The 18,398-nt window shown below is 65.6% G+C and overlaps 1 protein-coding gene across 1 annotated transcript in view; it reads right to left on the bottom strand.

Moving 5' to 3' along the window:
• Window positions 1–18,398, bottom strand: part of PLCH2 (phospholipase C eta 2) — a 69,795-nt gene that overhangs the window by 16,826 nt on the left and 34,571 nt on the right. The window contains exons 3-9 of the mRNA XM_086715454.1: window positions 10,006–10,152; window positions 7,801–8,043; window positions 7,537–7,667; window positions 3,779–3,949; window positions 1,480–1,573; window positions 1,086–1,289; window positions 736–856 (exon numbers count right to left, since the gene is read on the bottom strand). Of these exons, the coding sequence (XP_086571580.1) occupies window positions 736–856; window positions 1,086–1,289; window positions 1,480–1,573; window positions 3,779–3,949; window positions 7,537–7,667; window positions 7,801–8,043; window positions 10,006–10,152 (1,111 nt within the window). The remainder of the gene's footprint in view (window positions 1–735; window positions 857–1,085; window positions 1,290–1,479; window positions 1,574–3,778; window positions 3,950–7,536; window positions 7,668–7,800; window positions 8,044–10,005; window positions 10,153–18,398) is intronic.

Below are 18,398 nucleotides of genomic sequence, written 5' to 3'. Positions count from 1 at the left end.
GAGAGGCAAGCCCCGTCCTGAGACCCTAGCACGTCCCTGGGTCCTCGGCAGCTACAGGACATCTGTCTGCCTCAGCCCCCCTACCCTGAGATGCCTCTCTCGCCTGCAAGTCTAGACACCAGGCCACCACTCCTCACTCCCACTCCCTCCTGACAGCCCGAGACAGAGCTCGGGCAAGCTCTTTCAGGAGGGGCCCCTCTATTTCTATGTCCTCAATCAATCTGGCTTCTCTTCCCCTCCCTCATTAAATTAGCTCTTTCCTTACCTCTGAGCCTTGTTTAACCAGGACTTGAAGGTGACTGGGGTGGGGGGGGGGCAGGGGAGCAGTCTTCTATTTCCAGAAACTAAATAGGATTCTGTTCAACGGTGTCTGTAGCTACAGCTGAGTGACAGCAAATTGAGTTTGGACGCAGAGTAGCTTCTCGGGGGTAATTAGTGCCAGAGCCACCACGGCTGAGGGTGGCTGACAGCAGGGGTCGCCAAGTGTGTGTGGACGGGGGGCTGCTCGCACACGCACCCTGCTCAGCCAATCCGCTGTCCCTTCCTGCGCCCGCTGCCCTCCCTCTCCCCGGAGCTGCAGCTCCACTCCCTTCCCTGACCCTCAGCCTCAACGAGGGACCCCCAGATCAGCCCCTTGGCCTCTGCAAACACTGCCCCCAAGAAAAGATGTGGGGGAGTAGCAGGAAGGGCCGCACGAGCCCCTCCCCCACCCCCGCCCCCGTCCCAGCCACTCACTCATTCTTGACGAAAGCATATTTGTTGATGGTCTCGATGACATCTTTGAAGAGAATCTTGGAGGTCAGAGTGTAGCCATGGTGCACAATGGGCTCCCCGTCGGGCCCGTCCCAGCAGTCCACTGTGGGAAGGCAGACGTCAGTCAGCTCCAGGAGCTTGGCCGCCGATGCCCAGAGACCCGCAGCTTGCGGACTGACTGGGGTCAGTCCTCTCGCTCAGCAATTAACACCAGGAGAGGCCTATCACAGCCCCTGCCCGGGAAGGAGGGCAGACACCCTGCTCAGAGACCCCCGGAGCCCAAGGCCCCCGGGCCGAGGGGGGCTCGGACTCCCACGGCTCCCGCCGCTCACCCTCCACACAACGGCAGCCGGCCTGCAGGACCCAGGCGTACATGTCCACCCGGGACTGGGACATGAGCTGGTCACCCACGAGGTAGGTGTTGTGGGACGAGGTGATGAAATAGTGGCTCAGTGGCCGCGTCATGTCCTGGTGCACACCGTGGTGCTCTGGGTTGAAGATGTCGCCGGCGGGGCTCCGAGTGTAGTTGGTGAAGCCTGCGTGGGGAGCGTGGGAGGGTGCTTAGCGCCTGCGTGCCAGCTCCCCCCCCCCCACGGGGCTCATCTCAGGACCGCCCCCCACCCCCGCCACGTGGAACCATAAACTCTCTGCCCAGGCCACTTGTCCAGGCCCCAGGTTGCCCATCAGCCCGCCGGGACAGCCGAACCGCAGCGATGCCCCGCTCACCGTCAATGCCCAGCACCGCCTTGCTCTTGTTTTCTGGGCAGGGCTCAAACTGCTCGATGATGTCCCGGCAGCTCTCAAGGGTCACCCCCGTCATCTAGGCCAGAGTAGGGGCTTCAGCCCAGGCTAGCCCATCATTGGCCCCGGGCTAGCCTCAAGCAGCTCCCCCCGCTCCTCCTCCTGCACCACCGCCGCCTCCCAGGCTGCCTCTGATTGTCGCATCAAGACTGCCCACGGTGGGCGTCAGGGGGAGGCTCGGACGCCTGCAGGGTGCTTCCCTGACTGGGCGGCACACCGGCTACCCTCAGTGTCGTGAGACTTGGGACTCAGTGGCCGGAGGACTACTGGTGGATCACATGGCTTTGGAAGAGCTGTGTCGGACAGGATCCTTGATGCAGGGGAGGGGTCTTTGGTCCCATCAGCTGGCCCACCCCTCATTCCCACCGTGTCGGGGTCTCAAGAGCTGTAGACCAGGGCAGGCCTGGCAGGGAGCCCTATGTGTGAGAAGGTGCAGGAGAACCAGTCCCACCTTGGAGGAGCCCCAGGGGCACGGGGAGCCTCCCCTACCTGGCTCCCCCTGCTGCCTAACCCACATCCATCTCGGGAAAGCTGCACACGGAAGCCGAGCCCAAGCGGCTCTGGGCATCGATGCCGCCCCCCACCCCCACCACCCTGCCCTGGTCAGAGGCTGAGTGGTCTCCCAGGGCCCTGCCATGCAGCCCAGGCCGAGAGCCCTCAGTTCCCGGAAGCAAGTTCAGCAGGGCTTCTAGGAAGTCCCGTGTAGGCGGGGGTGGGGGAGGGATATCAGGTGATAGCGGGGAAGCGGAGCAAATGGGGTCAGAGCCCAGAGTAGTTGTGGACCTTGGGAGGCCCAGAGTCTGGGGGCTGGGTCCGGGCTCAAACCACCCACCTGGTGGACAGCTTTGGCCCCAGATATAGGGAAAAGCTTCTGGAAAGCTTAGGGCAAAGGGTAGGGAATAATGAGTCAGTACTGCCCTTCCCAGACAGGGCCGCTTTCCCACCCTCCACCCCCACATACACCGGCAACAGGGACAGAGAACCCACGGCCTCATCCCAATGCTGCCCACAGTGGCTGGGCTGGGGATGAGTTGCCCGGGGCATCAGCATCCAGCCAGGCTGGTGCCAGCCTCTCCTGCCTGAGTCAGACCCCAGGGCTTCCCCTAGGAGGACAGGAGAGGAGGCAGGCACACTTCCACGAGGATGGAACCCCAGCAAACTGTGTGAGCAGCGGGGAGGGGTCCTGGGAGCACAGCCCCGAGGACGGCCGCGTGGGGTAAGGTGGGGCAGACACCAACCAGGACAGCCGCGGTGGGGGGCGGGGGCAGATCCTGGGTAGCTACGTGTAGACCCAGCCTGGGTGTCACAGCTGCTCCAGCCACCCAGCCCCCGGCCCTGCCCAGCAGCCTCTGCCCGTGGCCTCTAACCTAAGGCTGACTGCCCCTCCCACTCTCTGCCCCAAACTGGGTCCCTGAGGATCCCAGGAAGTTATAAGTGTGGACGCTGGTCCTCACGGCCACCTCCCACCAGCCCTTAGGGTGGGAGATATACACTGCCTGGGCCCCACCACGGGGACACTCTTTCCTCAGGGGACACTGGCCTTCCCCTCTCCCACTATGGATTTCCAGCCTCCCGCCCACCACAGCAGGTGACACCCAGCCCCTGCCTGGGCCAAGGTTGAGGGGCCCACATCCCTGAGCCTCCGGACACTGGGCCCCCAGTCAGCAGGGCAGTGCCCAGGAAGCAGTAGGCCTCTTGGTATAGACAAGAAGGCCTAGAGTCAAGAGAAATGGGTGGGTAGCCCCCCTGGCACTTGGAGGCATCTGGGCATCTGCTGGACAAATGGGTCAAAGGTGGCGGTAATGGGCCTGGGGCTCGGGGGGTACAAGCTAGTCAGACCCGTGGCTGGAACAGGTGGGAAGGTTGGGTCATGGAACCCCAGTTCTATGAGGTGCTCCATGCTAAAGGTGCTGTGGTCAAGTGCAGGGTCCCTTGAGGAGCCTCAGGGTATCTGTGGTCATGGCTGAGCCGCTCAGAGGCCCACCGAGGAGCCACCCACTCAGGGCTTCCAGGGGACACACCCTGAAATATGCCGGGATGGCCCATGATGGGAATCAAAGCAGGTTCACTATGTGGAGGCAGGTTTGAGGACCCTGAGTGTCAGGCTGTGGCCCATCCTTCCAGACTGAAGGATTCTCAGTCACAGTGAACTGGTTCAAGTGCCCTGGGAGCCAAAGGTGAAGCCATGTACACCAGGACCCTGCTCCTGCTGTCGTCCCCTCACCTTTTGCTCCACCTCCAGGAAGCGCTGGAGGTCAGCGGCGTCCAGGTAGTCCTTGTGGTCGCTGTAGGTCAGCATGAGCAGATAGAGGTCCCGGCGGGTGGACATCATCTTGTAGAAGGCACAGAACTCCTCAAAGCTCAGTGTACCCTGGTGGTCATCTGTGTCTGCCTCCTGCAAGCCAAAGCCTCTGGGTCCCCCAGTGTCCCACCCCGATAGCTCCCTGGGATCCTTGCAGCAGTGAACTTACTGGGATCTCGCTCCAACTCTCCCACCAAGAAGCCACTGAGCGATCCTTTCACACAGATCTGACCCTGCCCTCCCAGTCCCAGTCTTTCATGGTCAACTTGCACCTACACCTGGCACAGTCACCCCACGTTGAGAGCCAACATCCAACATTGGAGTCAAAACCCCACTATGGGAGTTAATGCCCCTCCTGGGAACCAACACTCTAAACTGGGAGCCAACACCCTACCCTGGAGTCAACACCCCACATTGGAGCCAACACCCCACTCTGGGAGCCTACACCCTACATTGGAGCTAACACCTTACCCTAGAGTCAACACCCCACCCTGGAGCCAACATCTCACCTGGGAGTCAACACTCTACCCTGAGATCCAACACCCTATTCAGGAAGCCAACATCCCATCCTGGGGATCAACACCTCACTTTGGAATCAACACGGCACTCTGGGAGCTAACACCCCACCCTGGAGTTAATGCCCACCCTGGGCTGCGAGCCTGTAATTACAATTGCTGCCCATTGATTAGAAAAGCACAAGGCCCCAGGGTGCACAGGAGTGTCCAGGCTTCAGTCTCCACAGCAGAGATGAGAGGATCTGGCCACTGTCTTTCTCTTGCGGACAGGGCAGCTCACACGACTCCTGCAGGAACCGCCGGGGGCAAACCCGTCGAGACCCCAGTGAGACCATGAACTTCTTCATGAACCCACTTACTCAGGGAGCATCTACTGAAGTGTCAGACCCTGGGAACACCAAATGCCAAGGCTAGGGACAGACACAGAGGACAAGGGCACCCAGCGACTGGAGGCCAGGCTGCCCAGAGGAGCCTGAGGTGCCCTGGGGCCACGGTGATCCCTGGGAATGGACAAGAAAGATCCCGTAGAAGGTGCTGATCCAGAGCCCCAGTTCTTAGGGCTGGTGGGGTGGGGGTGGGGTGTGAGAAGGACCTGTCTGGAGGTTGGCTGCACAGCAGGCATTGACATTGGGTCAGCACCATGGACAGCAGCGCTTCCGGCTCTGAGCGCCATCTGGAGTCTTTCCTTATGTGGTGACACAATCTGGGGTGGCTGGGGGGTGGGTGCCACGTCCCTGAGGCCCTCTCTGAACCAGAAGCATCACCAGAGAATCAAGTGGCCACAGCCACCCCCATGTCCCTGTCCCCAGGGAGAGTACTGCTCTTGGGAAGGCCAGTCCTGGCTCGGCACTGAAGTGGACACCCAGCAAGGTCCCAGCATCCCACCCCAGGACCCCAGCGTCTGTGCCAAGGCTGGGACAGGACCAGAGCCCAGAGCCACATGCACAGGGGCCCAGAAGACACCAGACAAAGACCTCATTGTGCCTGGAGCTCAGTTTGAGGACAGCCCTGGGTCTGAGAGCCGGCAGGCTCAGCCAGGCTCTGGCTGTAGGCTCTGGCTCACACTGCAGACCAAAGGACCCCCCTGGGACAGAGCCGGGCCAGCAGCCCTCCCCAGGGTGTGGCTGGAGCCAGGCAGAGATTCCCAGTGTGTCGAGTGTCCAGCCCGCAGGGCGATTTGGCCTCCCCCCATCCCCAAGTTCTGTGCTGGGCGGTCCGGCCGGGAGCCCAGCGCGGGGTGGCTGCCTGCTCTCTGTCCAGCTGCCAGCCCGCGGGGTGAATGAGAATATTTTAGGAGGATGAAGCCCTCGGGAAACCCTTAAGGACAGACCCGGCCCCTGAGCCCCAGAATTGCCTCCCGATGTAATTCCTCGGCCCCTCTTTCCACAGACCGTGACTGCAGCAGGTGAAGGCACGCTTGGCTGGAGCTGCTCTGCGGCCCGAGGCCCACACTGGGCCTGCACTCCACTGTTATCTCAGACTTAATGAAACTATGTTCAAGACGCTCTTTACCCACCACACAGATCTTTCCTTTGATTAGGCCCTTCCAGGTGGTGGAAACAATACAGAGACTCCTCGACCACCGGACTGACGCTAATTATCAGAGCTGCTCTGCCTGGCTGGAGGCCAGGCCTCCTTCTCTGGGGTCCAGAGCCCCGCAAGGTCGGCCGCAAAGATGGCCAGGGAGGCCCAGGCACTCAGGGACTACCGTGGACAAGGCTGCTGGGGTCTGAGCTACCCAGGGCCTGGGGTCCCCAGCTCTAGGCCAACATCAGTGCCCCATCCCTGTTGCTCACTCCCCCTCCAGAACCAGCCCGGAGTCCGCCCCACCTGCAGGCCCCACAGACAGGCCGCAGGGTCTGTCCCCACTGCTCTGGGATTCCTCGAGGGGATCTGGTTGGAGCCCAGACACAGCCAGGCCGAGGGCTGGTCAGAGGGCTCTGTGGGGAGCCCCTGTGCCCAGAGAGCACGTGAGAGGCCCAGTGTCCCTAGAAGAGGGGCAGGTGGGCATGGGCTCCCCAGAGCTCCCAGCGTGGCGCATCGTCAAGCCAGGACTTGGCACTGGACCTGTCTGTGCACGCTCACCCCATTCTGTGAGGGTACACTCCTCTCCTCCCACCTCACCGGCCAAGCTGGACCCCACGTTCTAAGCCAGCCTATTGCCTGGCCCCTGACAGCCTCACCATTCTGGAAGGGCCTCTCGGCCCAGAGCTGTCCCTGGAGGTAGGGTAGGCAGGGTACAGGTAGGGGGCTGATCTTCAGGTCTGAGCCATCTGACAGCTCCTCACTGCCCGGGCAGGGGCCCTGTGAGCCCCTAGTCCCTGACCAGCAGCCCGAGAGCATCCCACTCGCCCCTTCATTCATGCACAGACCCTTGTGCTCTGAGCTGCGGGGTCCCCACCCCCGCTCTGGCCAAGAACCACCAGCTGTCTATGGTGAGAGCACAAGTGAAGCCACCGGGGGCCGTGCCTGGCGGAGCAGCGGGCTCTGTGCGTGTGCGTGTGTGCGTGTGTGTGTGTGTATGTGCCCGCGTGAGAGAGACAGAGAGAGACAGAGAGAGAGAGCGCCCTCCTCCTGGGTCTGCTTGCCCATCAACTCCACAAACCGGGACCCAATGATGCCACCTTTCCCCGCCGCTGCTCCAGCAGGAGTTCCGGAAAGAGAGAAACTAATTACAGACGATAAAGGCCGCCTCCCAGCTGACAGATGCATTTTCATAACTTCTAACACCGGGGTGGTTGCAACCGGGAGGCTGCAGGGGGCGGGGAGCCAGAGCTGAGGCTGCAACACGGGCCAGTGTGCACCCTGGACCCCCGCCAGGCCGGCGGCGTGCCTCATCAAGGCTGGGGAGTCGGCGGGGGGGAGTGGAGGAAAGGGCGTGCAGCCTCCTCTGGGTGGTTTCCCTCAGGGACCCACACCTGCCCCAAATACCTAGGCTGCCAGGGAGGGCCCCGCACAGCTGCAGAGAGAGAGGCGGCCACTTGGGGCATCTCAGCAGACGCAGGGCGCAGGGCGAGGGGCAAGCCGCTTCCTGGCCTCCCACTGACTGCGGGCCCAGAGACCCCGCCCAGGACTTCCCGCCGCTCGGGCAGGGCCCCTCCTCTCCGGACGCAGCCTCAGCCCCACAGAGCCTATGCCCGGGGTGCCAGAGGCAGGGGACCCCACCTGGAACATCTGCTTCACCCTCTGCCGGGGCAAGTTCACGTTCAGCTTGTGCAGCAGCTGCAGAACCTCGCCGATGCTCAGGCTGCCGTCCCCGTTCTTGTCCGCCTCGTCGAATGTCTGCTTCAGCCACTTTAGGGCCGAGTCAGGGACCAACACGGGTCCAGCAGGCCCAGAGCGCCCCCCCGTCCCCTCCCCCAAACGTGTGACCCGGCCAGGGGCGGGAGAGCCCCACCCAGGGACCCGCCCCCCGAGACCAAGGATATTGGTCCCTAGTGCGCTGGCGCCGGGCCAGGCTGTCCTCGTCGCTGATGCCGGCCATGAGGTAGCGCAGGCCCGTGACCCAGGTGCGCGCCTCGTCCCCGCTGGGCGAGACCAGGTCCAGCGACTCACGGTGGCTGCCGTGATAGATGCTGAAGCAGCAGTTGGGGTCGAAGCTGCCGTCTGGGTAGCGTTGGAAGATCTCGGACTGCCGCCCTTCACTCACCTCCTGGATGGAGTCGATGGAGACTGCGGGCAGGCAGGGGCGGCCGCCGGTCACAGCCTGTCCCCACGGGCTGGCGCCCCCGCCCGCCGCAGCAGCTTGCCCCGCTCGGCCCGCGAGAGACAAGGCCGGTACCTTTGTGGGTCCCCTTCCCATCTGAGGCTGGGGGAGCCGGGGAAGGGGTGTTTCAAGGGACCGTCAGGGTGGGGAAAAGAAAATGTACACATGTGCTGAGCCTGGGGAGCCCACCCCTCCCTGCTCTGCTCTGACCCTGAGGGCTGCTCCCCACTCCCCCGGGGTGTGAGAAAGGCTCGTGCTCTCGGGGGCAGCCCCTTCCCCCTAGTTAGCAACCCCAGGCGCGTGGCTTCTGCACTAGCCGAGGCTGCAGGGTGAGGGAGCCCAGACAGGCCAATTCTGTCCGTCAGGCTCCAGCCAGCTCGCGTCTCCACTCTGACAGGGCGACTGGCCCAATCCCGCGCCGCCTCCCTAGGAGGCTCTGGCTCCAGCAGGCCGCGGGGCCAGGGGTGCGGCGGGGTCCTGCCCGGCGGGCACCAGCTCCGGGTCCACCAAGGATTTCATTACTGGCCACAGCACCCGGGGCTCCACGGGGCCTCCGTTCCAAAGCTGAATTACCACGAGGAGACGAGTTCTCAGGTCTGTTCCTGCACAGGCGGCAGGGCCCCTCCCAGCCGTGCAGGGCACAGGCATCCCCTCTGGGAGCCCGGCCCCCTGGGCTGGGCCCCGACCACCACACCCTCCTGCCAGCTCTCACCACCTCCCAACACCACCCGCCCATCTCCTGCAGCCCTGCCCGGCAGGCTCCGTGCCCTTCTGGGAGCTATCCTGGGCAGGGCAGTGATGGTGGGGAGACTCGTGCCCTTCTGGGAGTTATCCTGGGCAGAGCTGTGATGGAGGGGGGACTTCATGCAGTGAGGGGGGGTGTCCCTCCTGTCCTCTGCTCCCACCCCCTGAGCTCCCGGGAGTACAGAGCCCGCCTACAGGGCGGGGGGCCTGCCCACCTCTCTTCTCCAGTTCCCTGCATGCATGCGTGTGCATGGCAGGGGCGGGGGTCCCGGGCCCTAGACTAGGGGGTGCTGGCAGGGGACAGCTGCCCCCCATTCCTCCCTCCTCAGGATCCTCCAAGGCTAGAGTCAGGTCTGAGTACCACACACGGCCTCCCCCAGTCCCGGCCTGCCCACCCCTGCCTTATCACCGCTCCCACATGATGCCCAGTACGGGGAGCAGTGCCGTGCCCAGAGGAGGGGCCCCATCTGAGCATCATGGGCCCAGAGGGCAGCCCCACGCACCACCCCCCCCCCAACCACCAGGATGCCTCCCAGGGGCTCTGCACCAAGGCTCCCAGGCCCCATGGCGGCAGCTGTGCCCTTGGCAACTGCGGGGCTGAGGCCCTGCCCTGGTGCAGCTGGGTCTCTCCGGGCCTGGGAGGACCCTGACGTGTCCCTTCCTGCCTCCAGCCTGGTCCCTGACAGGCCCTGCTGCGACGTCCACCTCGCCCTTCCACCCCTGCAAGAACCCTCCAGCCCAGGCCCCCTCCTACCCCGGGCGGCCCTGCAGCCCCCACGCCCCATGCCAGTCCTCATGCCCCAGGTCGCCTGAGCTAACATGTGGCACTGAAGCCCTGCCCTCCATGTGCCCCGCAAGGGTCTCTCTCTCTGTTTACGGCAGGTCTAGACCCGGCTACACTGAAGGAAGGGCCTTTTTTTTGCTCCTCAGACCATCCCAGATGGGCTCTCAGTCCCCACAGTCCTACAGGCCCTGATCCCTCTGCGCCTGACGCCCAGAGATCACCTCGAAACCTCAAGGCCAACCAGATGCCTGAGTCGGGCCCGAAGGCCCCTGGAGACTTCCCCAGCTGCCTCGTGGCCGCCCGCTCCCCCCCAGGGCAGCTCCCAGCTCCGCCCCCCGGGGCAGCCCGCTTCCCCCAAGGCAGCCCCCAGCTCCCCCCGCCCCCAAGGCCGCCTGCTCACTCTTGGCCTTCTCGTTCTTGCGCGAGGGCCGCCAGCGGATGCAGGAGCGATGCTCGTCCAGGAAGTAGAAGCGGACCAGGCCCTTGGAGCTGCCGCGGAGCTTCACCATCTGGGTCCCCGCCTGCATGGCGCTCATGCATCTCTCCACTGGGCGTCATGGACACGGTGGGCAGAAGACAACCGACACAAAGACAGAAGGGGCGCCGTGAGAGCCGGGCCAGCCCTACCGCCCACCACCCCGTGCACAAGGGGTGCAGAGACCGTCCACCCGCCCGCCCGCCGGCCCTCCGCGGGGGCGGGTTCCTACCCCCAGGCGCTGGCCCGGGCCACAGGCCCAAGCTCAGAAACAGACCGAGCCACCCAGCCCCGGCCACGGCCACCCTCCCCAACTGCCCCGGGCCAGGCGAGGTCCCAGGCAGGACCCTGTTCCTCTGCAGCTTGGTTTCGCTTCACTCCAGCCACCGTGTCCATCCCAGCCCCAGTGACTGCCGTGACCTGCCCCAATGCCTATGACACACGAGGGGCTGTGGTGGCTGAGGCCATGCTCAGGAGCTGCCGTGCATAAGGGCCTCTGTGGGTGGCCAGGCTGTGGTCTAACCTGGGAGCCTGCACCTGCTTCCCGGGCCACTGGGGAAAGCCGGCCTCCTCCTCCTCCTTGCAGGAAGGGTGAGGGTCTGTCCCTAGAGGCCACAGAGCGGGGCCCCGGGAGGTCAAGGCAGCACCAGGCTTCAGCTCCAGAACACAAACCCTCCTCCCAGCACCCCTCCCCGCCCTCCCTTCCCCTCTTCTGTCCACTTGGCCTCCTGTCTGCAGCTCTCACGTCTCCCAGGTCCTGAGGGGAGGGGGTCCCAGCCAGGCCAGCAGCCCCCCAGGGCTGGAGAGGTTGCAGGCTCTGGGGCTCCAGGCCGGGGATGGGTCAGCCCCAGCCCCCCGGGCCCTTCACACCTACTTACAGAAAGCCCAGGACTGCTGCAGCATCGATAATTCAACCCCACATGACCCACCCACTAAGGGACCCCCTGGAGGCAATGCCACCCGAGGAGACCAGCCAGTGGGACTCCTCACACTCCAGGGTGGTGGTGGGAGAGCCCACAAGGGAGGCTGAGCTCCACAGAGACACCGAGCAATGAGGACACAGGTGAGGCTGCTGGTGTACAGGTAGCAAGAGGGGAGGGATAAGGCAGGACAGGGGGAGAGGGGCGGGTGCAGAGGCCAGAACAGGTTCCAGAAGGGGCACCCAGACCAGGCCCCAGGGGCGCGGGACACAGTCCCAAGTGGGGCCTTCCGCGGGCCGGCCCAGCCAGAACAGACACAACCTTCCCATCACCGGCCGGGCAGGCCTCCACCCCACCCCTGTCTCACACCAGTGAGGGGCATTCTGCCCCCCTCTAGGCGCGGTCTCGTCCCTCACCAGCACGCTAGCCCCAGCGCATCCCGGCTGAAGGTGCCACCCCCACCCCTGCAAAGTGCCAGGGACCCCTCAGCAAAAGTTTTATAGCCACCTGAGTGCCCAGCCAGCATGCCCACCACAGCCCTGCCCCTGATCCCCGAACCCCCACCCTCCGGGCTGCCTGCCTGGCGCCCTGGGGTCAGACAGGTGGGCCGGGGGTGCAGCGGGAGCCCCATGACCCCCAGAGGGAGACCCGAGGGGCAGGAGGTCATAGGTTTGCTTTGGAGGAGGGGGGTCTTTTGCACGCCCAGAAGCAGCCCCCACCCTCCTGGCCCCTGTGGCTCTGAGGCGGCACTCCCGCCGAGGAGGGCCAGGCCTGCCCCCTTACCTAGCGGGCCGAGCTGCCACGGCGGGGACACGGCCACGCTCGCTCCCACCCAGAGGAGGGCCTCTGCCAGGCAGGCCACTGTTCCCCCGGTCCGGCTGGGGGTAGACGGCCAGGGGACAGACATGCTAGGACGATGGCCAGGGGTGGCTCACGGAGGCCAAAGGACGCCCGCGTCCCCCACCCCGCCTCAGCAGCAGGTCAGGCAATGGCGGGTGGCACAGGGGCTCCACGGGCCCTCCTTCTCTCTTCCTCCTCTTCCTCCTCCTGCTTAGAGCCTTGCGAGGCCCCCGCGGGGCTGCTCCCAGGTCCCTCTGGCATTGGCCCAACCGTCACCTGCCGTCCTAGATGGCCCCCAGGTCAGCCTGCCCATCCACCAGGGCCACGAAGGGATCCCCAAAGAAGCAGCGTCCCAGAGTCTGAGGGCAGGGCAGCCGCAGGGCCTCTGCAAGCCCCGCCCACCCCCTGCCCAATCCCCTGTGCTAATCCAAGCCCGGGTCCAGCCCAGCTGGCCAGAGGATTTAGGCCAAGGGAACTCCCAGCTGGAGACCAGGAGGGCAGCAGGCAGCCCCCACGTCCCGGCTGAGCGACAACAGGCAAGACAGAGAGGCCACTCCAGGACCCAAAGAACACCGCTGTAAGGCCTGGGGTGATGGTCCTCATGGGACCGTCCACTGTCTCCCCACCGCCCTCCCTGCTGCCCCTTCTCTGTCCCAGCCTGAGCCCCAGAATCGCCAGCTCCCAAGCCCACGTCCCTGGTACTTGCCAGGGGCTCTGAGGGGCTCCTGTGGTCCCCGGGGTGGGGGTGAGGGGTGACGGGAGTAGCAGAACCTCACCCTCAGTGTCCAGCCCTCTGTGGGCCGCAACCAGGAGCCGAGCTGGGCGGGCTGCCTGCCCAGGCCTGTCTGGCCCGGGGAGGGCCTGGGACACGGGGGGCCCCTTTCTGCTTCGACTCCTAGCCCTGGAGGGACAGTTGCCGGTCCCCAAGCCTGGGTCCCGTGCTCCCAGACGCCTCATCCTGCTCTGGGCCCCCGGCTGTGCCGCCTCAGCTCCCAAGGACCAGCCCCTGGGGCAGAGAGCTCCGGGAGGCGGCCCACTGCCCTGGGCGCATTCGTCGCCGAGCTCTGCCCCCAGAGGCTGCCCTCCCTTGGTGGGCCCGGCCTGGTGGGGGAGAGCCGGGCCCAGGGAGGACCTGCTTGCACATCTGCTGACCGGACACGAGGCCCACTCACGGCGACACCAGCGAAGGCCCAGATGAGGACAGCCCTTTGGGGCGGGCAGCTCTGGACACGAGGAGGAGAGCTGGGCAAAGATAGACAGACGGTGGCACGCCCCCCTCTCCCAGGGCGCGAGGCCCGAGGGGCAGAACCCCACCTCACGGTCACATCGACCAGCGGCCGCGAGGACTGGCGCCCGGTCCCGAGGACCTTGGAGCCCGTCTGCCGCTGAGCCCCCGAGCCCCTGGTCCCCCGCGTGCCCCCTACCCAGGCATCACTGGGCTGTCACCTTTCCATCCCCAGCACAGAGGCGAGTGGCTGGGGCCTGGGCCACAGAGCTGGGCACAGCCCGGTCCGAGGTCGGAGCGGGGGGGGGGGGGGGGGGGGGGGGGGAGGCGGCAGGCCATGAGGAGCTAGTGATGGGCGTCCCAGGCTGACCACAGGGAACAGGGCCCCACCTGACCAGAGCCAACGCAGTCGACTCAAAGCCAAATGCCAGAACCCAATTAGGAGCCTTTGCCAGAGCGGCTCCGAGTCAGTCCCTTCAGGAGGCGGCGCTATGTGGAATCAGGTTAGGAAGCCACCAGTCTCTAGAAAGAGAAAGGGTCCTGGGTCTCCTCTAGGAGACACGGCTGCGGAGCCCTGACAGCCTCTGCGTGTTCGGGGGGCAGCTGGAGCGGGGCAGAGGGACCAGAGCAGGAGGCCGGGAGGTGGGTCCGAGGCTGGCTCCCCAGGCCGCACCTGCCGGTCCTGTGTCACGGCCCCATTCCATCGGCGGACCCTCCCTGACGCTGGGGCATCCCCTCCTGCCTCAAAGCCTGCGGCTCTTCAAACCCAGGTTACACCTGGTCACACCTGCGCCTCTTTCCTCCCCCACACCTGGCCCCTTTCTGGGGTCTTCTCACCTCCCCCCGGACAAAAGCTCCCTGAGCCGGCCACACCCTGCCATCCTCGGGTCAGGCCCCTGGACTCTCAGCCCAAATCAATGGTCTCCTGCCATCAGCCAGGGGGGCTCTGGTGCCCTAATCTCCCTGGGCAGGGGGCCCAGGAGGGGACCCACACTGAGTGTCCCTGTACCCCTGAGTCCTCCTCAGCCAGCCCAGGGTGGACCTCACTGATCCGGCGGAGGACGGTCCAATCAGTCCAGCCTGATGCGGGGCTCTGCCACCAAAGCCCCTCTGTTGCCCGCGAGACCCTGGTGACCCCCACCTGAGCTCTGACACTCTGACCAGGGTCTGAGGACACCGTGGGGGGGGGGGGCTCCTGACTCTGGGGACACCATGTTGCCCCCACAGTGCCGCTGAGCATGCTGGGTACCTGCAAAGGCCATGCCCCAGGCGATTGCCAAGCTGGGCTTGAAACCAGGACAGGCCCTGAACCCCGATGGCTCAGCCCCCCAAAGCAGAGGCAAGTTCCTCCCTTCCCACCCTCCCCCACAGGGGCTGAGCCCCAGGCCTCTAAGGGAGGGGCAGCAGAGCCCAAAAGAACCAAGCACAGAGCAGGGGCACCTACCATTGACCAGGTCCCCAAACGCACGAGCCGGGCCCCTGTGTCCACAGGTGGTCACCAGAGCCAGCCCCCCCCCCTCCTTCAGGGTCACAGAAGGGAACAGGTCCCAGGACCGGAGAAAACCCCCACCCCAGGTGCTGCGTGGGAGCAGACCCAGGCCAACACCGGGAGGGATAGGAGCCCAGCCCACCCCACCCATGGGCTCACTCCCTCCGCACCCAGGACACTCGCCACCACCCCGCCTGGCCTGCGAGCACCAGCCGCCCAGAGCGTCCGGGGAAGACTGACATCCCAGCACCCTGACCCCAGCCAGAGTCCACTCCCTGGTCGGTCCCCACCTCCAGCCCCAACAGTGCCATAGATGTGGCCGCCAGAGCAGCCACATGTCACCAGCCCTGCGGGGGCTCAGTCTCCACACTTGGCCTCCAGAGCCTGGAACCAGTCTACACTTGACCTACCCGGGTCAGCCAGGAGCCTCGCCAGGGGTCCCCCCAGCCACTTCCTCCTCACGCCTGCCCCACACACCTCTCCTGGCTCTCAGTCCTGTGACCTGAGTTGCTCCTCTGAGCATCCTCCCGCCTGCCCTGTGGCTTCCGGACGAGACCGCACACATTCATCTGCACACTGCCTGATCCCCCGGGGCACCGCCGGGCAGGGACCACCCTGTCCTGTCTTGCTCTGTCCCTGTGCCATTCGGGACTGCCCCACAGCAGAAGCACAGGCTGGGCCCCTGGTGCCAAGGCCGCCAAGCCAGCCCCACGAGGTGACATGAGTCAGCGCCCGGCATGGCCGTCACTGGTCAGCTAGTGGCCGTCCAGCCTCCAGGGCTTGGCCACCGCCAGCCAGTGCCGGCACCTCCGGCTGCCGTCCCCGAGGAGGCTGGTGCCTGGACACGCCCGGCACAGATGAACGGGTGGCACCCCCTCCCAGGGGGGGCGAGGGCACAGGGAGGGCTCCCCCCACACTGACACCCCAGAGGAAAGGTCCCCATGACCTTCCTCAGCTCGGCCCTGCACCATGGCTGAACCGCTGACTCGGATGGCCTGCCTGTCTCCATGCCTCAGTTTCCCTGTCTGTCAGAGGATGCCCCACAGGCCCTCCCTCCTCGATTCCTCCAGTGGCCACGGGACACGGTGGCAGCTTCCCCAAGGGGGAAACGTCCTCGCCATCAGAAGCTGGCCAGCACTGGCTTTTTCCTTTTTACACTGGAGGCTGAGCCTGCCCTCACACAGGAGGGGGCAAGAGGCCAGGGGCGGTCAGCACCCCCGCCTCTTCCCTGGGAGGACTGGAAAGCGCAACAAAGCCCACAAACGATGCCCAAAGGCTCCCCTGTGCGAGCACGTGCACTCACCGGCACTCTTGAGGTGTCACAGGCCCCCGTCCATGATGGGTGTGCGCACGGGTCAGGCCCTCCCTTGCCCCTTCACTGAGCAAATGAGTGCAGGGGTCAGGGTGTGGGGCGCGTTCCTCCCCCCTCCCTGAGGGCACCAGCCCTGGGTCCCAGGCTGGGCAGCGCCCCCCCCCCCCCCCGCCAGCCCCTCTCCCCTCCGACATTTCTCTGCCTTTTCGAAGGATCTTCAAGGGAGCCCTTCCGTGTCCGCTTGACTCAGAACAGACAGCAACGGCCGGACACACGGAGCCCGAGGCTCGACTGGCCTGGAGGCCGGCCTGTCCCTGCCACAGCCCTCACCGGTCCTCAGCACCCCCCCTGTCGCCCCGAGCCGCATCTCTGCTGTCCACCGGGGCCAGTTCCGCACGCAGCGGGCACTCAGGCTGTGCTTGGGTGGAGAAGAAGAGGAAGAGGTCAGCAGGCCCCAGCTGCTGCACCGGGCTCCCGCGCGCACCCACGGGGGATCGGCCCGGCCCCTGGCCAGCGCCTCACAGGAGGGAGGGACAGGCCCACACACATATGGCGGAGATTATTTAAACGTCTGAGAAGCAGCTCGCGCCCCCCTCCCCCTGCCCGTCTGGGCGCCTCCTCCCAACTATTTTTATTTTATCAGGGAGTGCGAGTCGGCTCCCTCAAGCCCCCCTTCCCGCCCCAGGCAGGACTCCAGGGTGACTGTGCCCAGCGCCCAGGGGGCACAGGAGCCAGGACTGGCCCGAGGGTCTGCACGAGGGCAGCAGACCCTGGGGCGGGGGGGGGTGGGGTTGGCCAGGCCAGCGAGGCCCAGGGCTGGCCCCGGACAAGACTGGGGGAGGGCCGGGGGACAGGGGAGCAGCCGGGGATGGGGCTTCACGCCGGACACTCCACCTGCCAGGATGTGCCTTTCTCCTCCCGCAGCATCCTCGCCGTGGGGCCAGAGGCTCAGCCTTCTAGCAAGAGCCAGGAGAGAGTTTTGTGGGCAGGGGGGCCTAGCCCCGCGGCATCACCTGGCTCAGAAGCAAGGGGGCCCGAGGGCATCGTGGGGGTGGACCAGCCAGACTTTGCTCTGCCCCTCTGGGCTGCTTCAGGCCACCCCACCCTTTCCTGAGAGTGCCATCGGGTGGAGACGGGCTCTGGCAGCCAGCGATGTCCCGCCCCCCCGGCCGACTGACCGGCCCCGGGCCCGGGCCCGCACCTGCCACCCACGGAGGCCCTGGGTGCCTGCGCTTCTGGGCAGGGGACGGCAGCAGCCTGGCCCATTCTAGCCGGTGACACAGGATCCTGCCAGGACCAGCCCTGAGGGAAGGCCAGCGGGAACTTTCTGTCTGTCACCCAGTAGGGTGTGAGGGGCCAGGAGTCCACAACTGTCCAGGCTCCTGAAGCAGTGGGTATCCGGTGCCCAGTGCCCTCCCGCTGCAGAAACCCCTTCCCATGCAATGGGCCACCACACTGTCACTGAGGCTGCTGGGCACCACGGGGACATGGGTCTTCAACACAGGGTGGGGTCCCAATATCCTGCTTTCCTCTGCCTGCCCAGCAGAGACCAGGGCCTGCTCACACCGGTGAGGGTCTTTCCCGCAGTGGCTCTCCCTTTGCCTCCTCCTGTCTTGGTGGCCCCCAGCTCAGCCACAGCAGTGGCATTAATCACACTGGACAGTTGTGTGGGGAGAGGACTCTATTTATAGCCTGCCCTCACAGGTGCCCTGGTTCATGGGCTCTGGGGGCTCCTGTCCCAGACCCCGGCCCTCATCTCCCAGGCACTGGCTGAGCAGAGGCCGGGAGGGGGCAGGACGGCCATCACACAGCCACATCGGCCTGGCCTCCCTGGAGGCAGGTGCCCAGCTTTGTCGGCTTTGTCTGATGGGCCTACCCCCGGGAGCCCCCGGGAGCGGCTGGAGAAGCAGAGAGAGACTTCCAGCGGCTCTGGGGGTGGGGGCATGTTCCTGAAAAGCCACCAGATGGACTGGGCCTGCCTGCTGGGAGGAGAGGAAACTCCCGCAGGTTGGGGGGGTTGGGGGTCCTCCCTTCACTGGCGGAACCGGCCGTCCCCACCCCACACCCACCTGGGCCTGCGCAGGAGGCAGGCGGCAGCTGGCGGGGCTGGACGGCCGCCGGCAGAGTGGGCACGGAGCCACGGAGGCAATAGGAAACAGAAGAAGGCTGAGCCCGTGGACTGATCCCTGGGCCCCGCCGCTCCTGCCGGCCAGGGCAGCTTCCTCGAGAGCCCTGGGGCCTCAGGCACCTTGAGGACTCTCCAGAAGCAGCCGGGCTCTCCCAACTTGACTTCCTAAAGTCCCCTCTATCTTGTCCCCGTGTGGCTGGGGATGGGACCTCCCTGAGCGTCACCCTGACTTCCCTCGATTCTGTCCCCCCACATGCCCACCGTGGACCTGGGAGGGGGTGCAGGAGGGGCCACCCACACCCGGCCCATGGTCAGTGCCACCACAGGGGCCTGAACAACAGGCAGTTTCCAAAGGTCAGCAGCTCAGCTGACCGGGGCCAGGGCCCGATCACCGTGAACCCAGG

This window comes from Puma concolor, chromosome C1 (assembly GCF_028749965.1).
Source record: "Puma concolor isolate L17-30 chromosome C1, mPumCon1.1.hap2, whole genome shotgun sequence".
Taxonomy (NCBI): domain Eukaryota; kingdom Metazoa; phylum Chordata; class Mammalia; order Carnivora; family Felidae; genus Puma; species Puma concolor.
This window is presented reverse-complemented; position numbering and strand designations above follow the sequence as displayed.